A 10,000-nucleotide genomic window follows, 5' to 3' on the forward strand; every position below is an offset into this window, starting at 1 on the left:
ACCTCTATAGCAGGAGGAGTGAGGAGAAAGGCAAAAAAAAAAAAACTAAATAGGGAAACAGCCACTAAAAAGACAAATGTCCCTTTTCGTGTCCTTTTTTTTCCCTTCTTCTTCTTCTTCTTCTCGTTGCCGTGGTAACTACCAGATCGTTAGAGCCGGCCTCTGTGGTTTTCCGTTGGAGTGCTTTCCCGCCAGGCTGCGGCCGTTCTCTGCGGATCTGACCTGTCATTAGTACCACTCTCTCGGCGACCACCTCCAGGAGGTCAACAGCACTCACCCAAACACCAGAGGGGGGCTAAAGGAGGGCTGCCCGCCATCACCAGCAGGAGACCGAGCTGAACGCCTCTGAAGTGTCTCAATACTAAATAAGGTGCTCTCTTACAGGCACTCTCCATCATGGCAGAAGGCGTTGGGGTGTTTATTTTTTTCCGGGAGCGACACGTCGTTATTGACTTCTCCTGCAGCTGGACCTCTGTTGAGCACCGGACATGCACTTGATCATAGGGTTCAGTGGAAAAACTCCATGTTGAATTTGCTCGGTCGATTGAAATTGACTTGGTCTGTCGGATATGTGTGCAGTGAAACAGAGATTCCCAGCGGGTGGGCCCGAGATCATTTTCTGTGGCCAGAACAGAACAGTGCTGCTGGTACCACTGCTTGTGCTGTTCACACGCTAACCCCCCCCCCCCCACGCAGTCCTATAGGTGTGAGCAAAGTCCCAATGCAAACATACAAAGCAGACAGAAACACTACACATATTTGTATGCAAGCCACTTTAACTCTCACTGTCAGGTCCTAGCATCAAGGCCTCTGAGCCAGTTTTATAACGGTCACATAGTAGTCCTCGCCATTCATTGCAGAGCTTGTACACTGAAGATGGGGAATGGTGGATACGTTGGCGTTTGTGACACTAAGTAGTAAGTATCTGCTGGGTGGACTTTACATTGCTGCCATACTGTCCCTTACTCACTCATTCATTTGCCCCTTAAGATTTGGAGAAGCCTCGAGTCCCTCCCCTGTTAGACCACAGTCCTTAGCAAACACTGCCCCTCTGTGGCCAAACCTGAGCAATGCAGTCTGGCTGCTCAAACTGCATCTGCACGTTGACGGCAGCCAGTTGTTGAAGAATTACCCCGTTTAGATCAGGGGCTGACTGGCTGCATTTGTCTGGATAACAGATGTTGTCTGGCAGACACACAGAGAATTGAGCTGCCTTGGGTCTTCTTGGACCCCAGAGCCCTTCCTGTTTTCTCTTACCTCGAGATTAGATGGAGCAAAGGGTCTGCACACACAAAGCTGGCTGTTATCTTCAGATGATCATCGAGGCAGTTGTGCAGTTGTTTGCTAATTCATGAATCAAGACTGGGAGACACAACAATAAAGCGAGAACTGGTGATTTATTAGTGATGATACCCTGGAAACAGACAGCTTCAGCCGAGTGTACGCGGCGTGTGTGGTCACAGTGAAAAATGTCTTCGTGTGTTGAGTTAGTGTGTGTAGACGTTTACTAATCTGTGGCTGCATCTCTGTGGATTGCGATATATGTGCATATCTGTGGTGGTTAATTGCTCTGAATGTATGTGTGTGTGTGTGTGTGTGTGTGTGTCTCTCAGTGTGTTTGAATATACTATTTGTATGAACATGTGTATGTAAGCCCCTGTGTGTGTGTGTGTGTGTGAGGTGTTTGCATGTGTGTTATCAGTGACTGAGAGAATGGAGGCAGAGGAGAGTTTACATCAGGCTCTCTGGTGGAGTTTCCTGTCAGACAGGAAGTGGGCTTCCTCTGTTTTCCCCTGCCCTCCTGCAAGGTTCCTGAGTATTAGGCCAGTCCAGTCCAGCCCACTGCAGCCACCGCGCCAAGGCCACTGGCCATGGACTATGACAAACCCAGAAAGGTAAGAGCAGTTTGGACCTACGGGGCAAAAGAAACACATTCTAAAATAACAGCCTCAGGTAGATATGGACAGGAGACAAGTGTGTGTTTGTGACTGGTGCATTTATATTGGTGTGTGTTCATATTCTCTAACAGATCATTGTATATGAATGTCTGTGTACTCACATTTACGTTGACTGGCATCTGTGTGTGCGGTACACGGTTGTTGTGTTGTGTGGCTTAAAGCAGGCATTCTTGATGCCACACTGAAGAGTTATCTGTGTCAGGGAGAAGACGTGACCAACTATCTAGTTTACAAGCAGGCCTGTTATGGACACTGTTGGGTTATCTGTGTCAGGAAAAAGATGTGGCTAACTATCTGCTTTACAAGCAGGCCTGTTATGGACACTGTTGTTGTATTTTCTCTGTGTCTTGGCTCTGCTTCCAGTTGTCAAATACGGCTCACATCAATTTTAACACACTTCAAAATGGCGCATTAGGCAAGTCCTCTGAGGACTTTTGTCGTCTCTTTCTTTCTCTCTCTCTCTCCCCCTCTCTCTCCCTCTCTCTGTATTTACATTTGCTTCACTACTTCCAGTCTCTGCAGTGCACTGTCAATCCTTTTTCGTTCCTTCCTCCTTGTAGATGTTTTTATTTGCTGATATCACTGCCAGCGGTTGCCCGTGATGTAATCCTAATGGGAGCGGACCCACATAACTCCTCTCATCTGTCAGTCATCGCAGCAGGCGAGGCAGTGTATGCACTCCTAGGGCCTTCAATTAGCAACGGCTAATTAATAGAAATGGTGTCATTCGTCACTGGAGTTCCATTCGCACTGTTGTCCCTCAACCTCAAACGACTCTCTTTCACGAAACAGGAAAATGGGGTTATTTGAAAGGGAAATTACCTCCTATTTACGCTAGCTGCTTTTTCAGGCATTGCCGTTCAAAGTGAAAACGAGCGTGTATGAGCATAAATGGATCTGATTGATGGATGAAAGAGGCTGTGAAAGCCTACAAGCTCCGGTGGCCTAGATTGTTTGCCTGGCCTGCCCATTGAACTGTAATGTCACTGTGGTGGTTCGGAGGCAAAATTAACCAGTTATCACATACAGGGCCAACACACACAGACACACACAGACATTTGCAAACACACACACAAATGCAAATTAATTCCCTACCATTAACACATGCACACAGCAAGATAAGAAACTCGCAAGCTATTGCAAACACACACACACACACACACACACACACACACACACACCAACAGACACGATAGGAAAGGTGGTGATTGATGCAGTGCATTAAGCTTGTCTCGTGGGCTGTTTAAGCCAGCGGGCTTCTAATGGAGCATGTGTAGTATCATCTGTCTTACTCTGCAGGAGACGTCACTCACATCACTGACAGCCATCTCACCAGCCATTTCTCAGGGGTGACAGTTGCCCTCGTCCTGGCTCTCTTGCTCACGCTCTGCCTTCCTCTCCTGCCTTCCCTAGGCCATGGACCACCCCCTACACACACAGAAACACACGCACACACACACACACACACACACACACACACACACACACACACAAGGTTTAAAGAAACATTCTTTCTGCTGTCTGCTGTAACCACACAACACACCAGTCGGAGGAATCAACTTATAAAAATATAAATAATGCATTTGCGTACTACAGTCACTTCCTGTTCTTAAAGATGGAAGGAAGGAAGGTGGGGCAAGCCAGCAAGGGGGACGGCTACACCTCACAGGGGCTACAGAGACGAGGGGCGGAGTCCCAACAGTGTTGACGTCTGGAATCAATGACACGGTCCACTTCCAGCTCACCAGGGCATTGCAGCAAATAAGGGAGGCACACTAAACAAGCAGAGAGGAGAACAACTCATTGGGAAGTGTGGGGCAGGGCCGTAACGCATTAATACAAGCCCCAGACACAGCCCAGATAAACATTTAAGAAAAGCAAACCATAAGAAAACCTAATGTGAGTGTCCGTGTAATAGAACAAATTATTTGTGAACTGCACAGTAGTAAACAAATAAAGATGCATATGAGTTCATTACAGTGTAGAGTGCGGTTTCTAAGCATCCAAAGCCCCAATGCCGACAGTTTTAAAATAACCCAACCAGAAGACGGGGAGGAAAAGTATATTATAGTTCAGTCCTTCTGATAGCGTAGCTCGAAGATAAAAGGCGGCCACTTAACTTGGTCGAGTCTTGACCCCTTACGGCTTGATTTTACTAGGGCTTTACAGCCACTGCGCTTCAAGAGCACCAAGTGGCAACTGCAGACTCAAAGCGGATTAAAAAAGTATAACGCCTCATTTCCACACAGTTTTGCACACAGCAGGCATCGCCCCATGGACTCTTTATTATGAGAACGTGCTGACAGCACAATGTCGAGAGCGTGGCTTTCTGACACTACACTCAGCATGTGACACATCATTCACAATGTGACGTGACACGTCATTCATTTTCAAGACATGACGGCTAGACAAACTCACCCACAGGGCCCTACTGCCTGTGCAGTACACTTTTAAATGCACTCTCTTGTTGCTAATAATTTGCTTGCATGTTGTGTTTATTTGGAAGTTAGTATCTACAGCTAGTAAGTATAGTTAAATATGTTATTATTGTGTGAAGAAGTGATCAGGTATATATGGAGATGAAGACATGTAGTCCTCCCTGATCAGTTTTCCTGTCTGGTTGAGGCCCAGACTTTGTACTGTGAACTCTCAAGATACTGATAGCCAGTCTGCCTCTCAGGGTGGCTTTGTGTCCCCCATAAAGAGGCTGGTTTTCCCCAAGGCAAGCCGCCGTCAGGTGGACAAGGGAAATGTCCGCCGGCCGCTCCACACGGTGCCCCTTTACCCGCCGGACTACCTCATCCACCCCGAAAGGCTCATCTACGACTACGTGGAGAAGGAGGTCAAGGTCAGGAGGAGGGGAGGAAGACAGGGCACAGCATGGCATGCACGGGCACATGTGTGCACAGATTCACATGTACACAGACATGCGTGTGCACCTTGACCCAGCAAATTCACATACATGTGCACATGCCCACACGATTTCCCTTCACACACACAATCACATGTACTGTGGCATTTGCCTGAAGTAGATATATGCACAAAGAATACGCAGGCTTCAAAATATTGTAATTATGCTTGAATTAGTCCCTCAGTAAATACAGATATTTTGTCTCACAAGCGGCACATATTCAGGAATCAATTAAACTGGAATCACTCATGACCTCTTGGCCATTACTCTCTATTCATCTTTAGTTCCTGGGGCATCTGACTTGGGTCTCCTGCTCCCTTAACCCCTCCAGCAGAGATGAGCTGCTGCAGCTTCTAGACACAGCCAGGGTAAAGTACTCTCTGTATAATAGCCACAGCATGGCAGAACTGTTCATTATCAGCACGCCTGCTTCTCTATATTTGTGTGTGTGTGTGTGTGTGTGTGTGTGTGTGTGTGTGTGTGTGTGTGTGTGTGTGTGTGTGTGTGTGTGTGTGTGTGTGTGTGTGTGTGTGTGTGTGTGTGTGTGGTGTGTGTGTGACTGTGTTTGTCTGTGTGTGTAGATATATGATACCTGCTCCACCGAATACACAGGTTTGCTTTTTCAGACAAGGATTAAGTCTGACCAGTGATTTAGTAATCAGTAAAGCATCAACATGTTGGATATTATTCAGTCTAAAAGCAAGCATAATCCTTGCCTGGGAAATGGGCAGACTGAGATGTTCACAGACATAGTCCTAAAAAGCATTAGAGGGAAATAATCTAGGTTCTGTTTTTCTCATAAATCCCCAGTAAATTAGGTTAGAAAACAGACATGGGAGGTGGAGGTAGAGGGATTTCATCTGTGATAAGCAGCTTCTCTGAAACCCAAATAAAACCCTTTCAGTCCCTTAACCCAATTTCTGCACTTCCGCAGTTCTCATATTTGCTGAATAGTCAGTTGAACACCATAACAGAGGATGAACTAGCAAATGGGCACGTAAATGGGTGCACAGCTAACGAAAGAGCATATTATATTACATAATCTTTGTTGTTTTTTGTTTTTACTGTGGCTATAATCACAAATTATGAATGGATATGAGCAAGTACCTATCCAAAGAGATGTAATGAGATTGACTGTAGTTGTTCCTCATATATTTGTGTTTAGAAGGCATCTAAATTCTGTATGAAAGACCGGCTTACTGGCTTATTGACTGACTGACTGACTGACTGACTTTCTAACTGACTAACTGAAACATAAATTAATTGAGATGATTGAAAAAAGAAAATAATGAAGGAATCAATCAATCAATCAATCAATCAATCAATCAATCACAACAGAAACCTAAACAGTCAGCAAGTGACACAGTGCAATAATCAGTTACCAGAGTGGATCTCTTCTTGTCTGTGTGCTGCAGAGGTTCAGCTAATAAAGAGTAAAATGGTCAAAGTATGAACAGCTACTCAACCAGGCATACAGCTTAACTGTGAGGTGGCAGCAGAAATGACCATGCTGTTCTGTGGGTGGGGGGGCTGCAGAAGCTGAAGGTGTTGCCCCTGAAGACGAGGCCGGAGCAGGACTGCATCCTCAGTCTGTCGGCGCGCTGCCTGCTGCTCACCTGGAGGGACGACGAGAAGCTGCTGCTGCGCATCCCCACGCACGAGATCGCCGCCGCGTCTTACCTCAGAGACGACGCCCTGCATCTGCTCGTGCTCAAGACTGGTACGAGTGGGGAAACAGACACACACACACGACACATCCACACACACTCACATAAACACAGTCCTAAACACATCATAATTATGTTTCTTGAGTTTGTGTGTGAAAAGGCCATTATGGAATCGTCATATTTGTCCCAAATATGTAAAGTGGTTTCAGGTGTTTATCCTCATCATGCTCTCCTGAATTAGCTGTGATACTTACAGTACCCTGTGTGTGTGTGTGTGTGTCTGTGTGTGTGTGTGTGTGTTTGTGTGTGTGTGTGTCTGGTGTGTGTGTGTGTGTGTGTGTGTGTGTGTGTGTGTGTGTGTGTGTGTGTGTGTGTGTGTGTGTGTGTGTGTGTGTGTGTGTGCACATGCGGGCATACTCCAGGTCTGAATGTGGACACGGTTCTGGCTGGGGACAGCCTGGAGAAGAAGCCCGGGGGCATCGAGGCTCGCAGGCAGACCATGAGCAACTCCGCCATGACCAACGCCGACCCCCGACCGGCAGGGGGCACTATGGAGCGACGCCATACCATCTGCGGCGTGGACTGGAAGCCCTCCTTACGCCATGACTCCAAGCAGAGCGCGGCGGCAAGGGGGCAGCAGCAGCAGCAACAGGGTGGGGTTATGACGGGTGGGGCGGGGAGCTCCGCCGGAGGTGGTGGAGGCGGAAGTCTTGAGCGCAAAAACGTAGGGGGGAGCTGGGAGCGCAGGGTGACCCGGAGGGCGGGCGGAGGGAGCTGGGAGAAGCGGCCCGTGAGCGGCAACTGGGACCGGAGACCAGTAGGGGGTAGCTGGGAGCGGCGTGTGACTGCGGGGGGCGGGGTGGGGGGCAGCTGGGAGAAGAGGCACGGGCCGGGCGGGGGCAAGCCCGGGGGCAGCTGGGAGAAGAAGCACACGAAAGGGGGCAGCTGGGAGCGCAGGCAGGCCTGCACGGGGAGCTGGGAGCGGGGGAAGGTCTACGGGAGCTGGGAACGGAGGAACCACAACCCCCTGGAGCCCACGCCCTGCCCTGACTCCTACTGCAACCTGGTCATCCTGGCTGTGGAGAACAGGGTAAGGGAACCGGGAGTGGCCAATGCTGCCTCTCTCTCTCCTACTCAGTCTAAATAAAGTAGTGGACAGAGGAGGGGCTTCATCAAAGCCCAGGTCAATCAAGTTCACAGGAAAAAATTGATCAGTGGTCAATGGTTTCCACCATATGTGGCATCAATGTCTGTCTTTTTCCACTACTGATGAAAACCATAGGAATGAACCCTTAAAAGAGGCTAGAGATTTGTCAGAATGAATGTGACACTGCACAGTAAGAGAGAAAGCTTGTACAAGCCATCAGTGCAGTGACTGTCCACTGATATCTGACTATGCTAGAGTGGATTCCCAGGGTGATGTAATACTACGGCTTATGTAATACTGCATCAGGGGTGTGTTTGTGTGTTGATGTGCGCACGTGCTTGTGTGTACATGTTTGACAGTGTGTGCGACATTGCTGAGCATATGAAATTGCTGTGAGAAGTTTTGCAGCATGTGCACAACACAAACATCCAGTGGGCACGTGCGCCACAATCCCCGTGGACAATCTATTAATTCCAGCTCAATTGTGTTTACTCTTATGAAAAAAAAAACAGATTCATGTTTTTTTTTGCACACAATGTACTATATCAGGCCTACTCACGGAGTTTCATTATAATCTACTGGTCATTATTATCCCCTCTTATGTGTAGGACGCTGCTGAGGAATATTGTGCCCTCATCTGTCAGATGTTCCAGATTATCTACGGGCAACAGACCATTGAGTGTGTGGACAGGGCGGGCTTCCACTACACCATGCCTGAACGCTATTGGCTACAGAGAAGTGAGTGACAGCTGTCCCCCAGGGAGGGTAAATCCCCTTAAGTCAGGCCTAAAGTCTGTGCAGCTCTCACAAGCATGCTAATGCATTATGATATATACTCTATTCTCATTTAAACATGCACTGTACAGCATTCACTGTCAGAGTAGAGAAAGAAGTGGACACTCACTTCCACACATGTACAGACAGACACATACTCTCAGATACACACACACACACACACACACACACACAGATGCAAGCATGCACGTACTGTGTTCATATGCTTTTAATCTTCATTCCACTATCACTGCATAACAGATGGATTTAGCAGGACATGCTTTTCAGCAGTGCAACAGCTTTGATAAATTTGCTTTTCAGTAGTAGAGGTCACATCCACTGAGGCCAACCATTTTGTTACCCGCTGATGATGATGACTAATGGGTCTCTATTTTTCTCCCTCTCATTTCTTCTTCTCCCCATCCCTCTCCGGTTGCCAAGGTGACAGCTGCTTGACAGATATGACATACGGCTATGACGCTGACTTCAGCTGCTGTAGCTCCTTGTAAGTCGATGCCAAACCAAATGGGGAGAAGCGGAAAGTGTGTGAGTGTGAGTGTGAGTGTGAGTGTGAGTGTGAGTGTGAGTGTGAGTGTGTGTGTGTGTGTGTGTGTGTGCTTGTGTGTTCATGCAGGCGCAATTGAGTATTGTTGGTTTATTTATTTGTGCATGGACGAAAATTGGTATAATCTTTGAGAAAACTCACCCGTAGTGAGTAACACAAGGATTATGCACACAGGACGCCATGCAGTCTGTGACAAAGATACGTAGTGTTCAAGTATAGTACATGTATGAGCAGTTTAACCCAAGTTTAAGCCAAATGCCAAATGCAGACATAATTATATGGTTACAGCACAGATTGCAGATTGCATAACACGCAGGCATCTCAGTCCCACGGGGGGGGGGGGGCAGTTTTACACCAGGGTTTTTCTTCCACCTTATCTCTCACTCTTTCCTAGGCCTTAATTAGAACCTTAGCCTCGGACCCTCAAGCACACCCTCAGGCCAAGAAAGAGTTGCTGTTTGTTACTGCCACAGATATACCACATTTACATGGGTCCGTGTGTTACAGGAAGTGAGCTTGTGCCTCAGTGGGTATGCTTGTTTCCACAGCGACGGCTCCCAGGACGCCTTCGACCCATACTACAGCGAGACCTACAGTGAGAGCTCGTCACTGTCCTACCAGGGCTCCCACCGGAGCCTGGCATCGGTGCACAGCGATGGGGAGCCCAACAACGCCTGCGTGCATCTCATGCAGGAGTACATGATTACGGTGAGGAGAGAAACGGGTGCAGTATTTTGAGGAGTGAGAGGCAGCAGGTGTGACAGGCATTTTCTCGAATCTGCCGATGCCAGCGGGAATGAGCATGAGGTGTGAGCAGAGGCCTGATGGGTGTCACAGTTGTGACATGTTGTGTTAAATAGTTCCATGGGGGTTTGGTTGATGATACAGGTACATCAACCAGGTGACGGTGTTTTGATGGATGAGTTTTTAGCCGGCTAAACCCTAGTGTTTAATATAGTGTAAAATAACCTAGATGTT

General features: G+C 47.8%; 1 protein-coding gene across 1 annotated transcript in view; it reads left to right on the forward strand.

The window, feature by feature from the left end:
• Nucleotides 1-1,781: 1,781 nt before the first annotated feature.
• The window catches only part of ccm2l (CCM2 like scaffold protein), a 10,376-nt gene continuing 2,157 nt past the window's right edge, over nucleotides 1,782-10,000 (forward strand). The window contains exons 1-8 of the mRNA XM_012826025.2: nucleotides 1,782-1,895; nucleotides 4,639-4,806; nucleotides 5,154-5,237; nucleotides 6,406-6,589; nucleotides 6,959-7,626; nucleotides 8,292-8,421; nucleotides 8,899-8,962; nucleotides 9,571-9,730. Of these exons, the coding sequence (XP_012681479.1) occupies nucleotides 1,872-1,895; nucleotides 4,639-4,806; nucleotides 5,154-5,237; nucleotides 6,406-6,589; nucleotides 6,959-7,626; nucleotides 8,292-8,421; nucleotides 8,899-8,962; nucleotides 9,571-9,730 (1,482 nt within the window). The 5' untranslated portion in view covers nucleotides 1,782-1,871. The remainder of the gene's footprint in view (nucleotides 1,896-4,638; nucleotides 4,807-5,153; nucleotides 5,238-6,405; nucleotides 6,590-6,958; nucleotides 7,627-8,291; nucleotides 8,422-8,898; nucleotides 8,963-9,570; nucleotides 9,731-10,000) is intronic.

This window comes from Clupea harengus, chromosome 4 (assembly GCF_900700415.2).
Source record: "Clupea harengus chromosome 4, Ch_v2.0.2, whole genome shotgun sequence".
Taxonomy (NCBI): Eukaryota; Metazoa; Chordata; class Actinopteri; order Clupeiformes; family Clupeidae; genus Clupea; species Clupea harengus.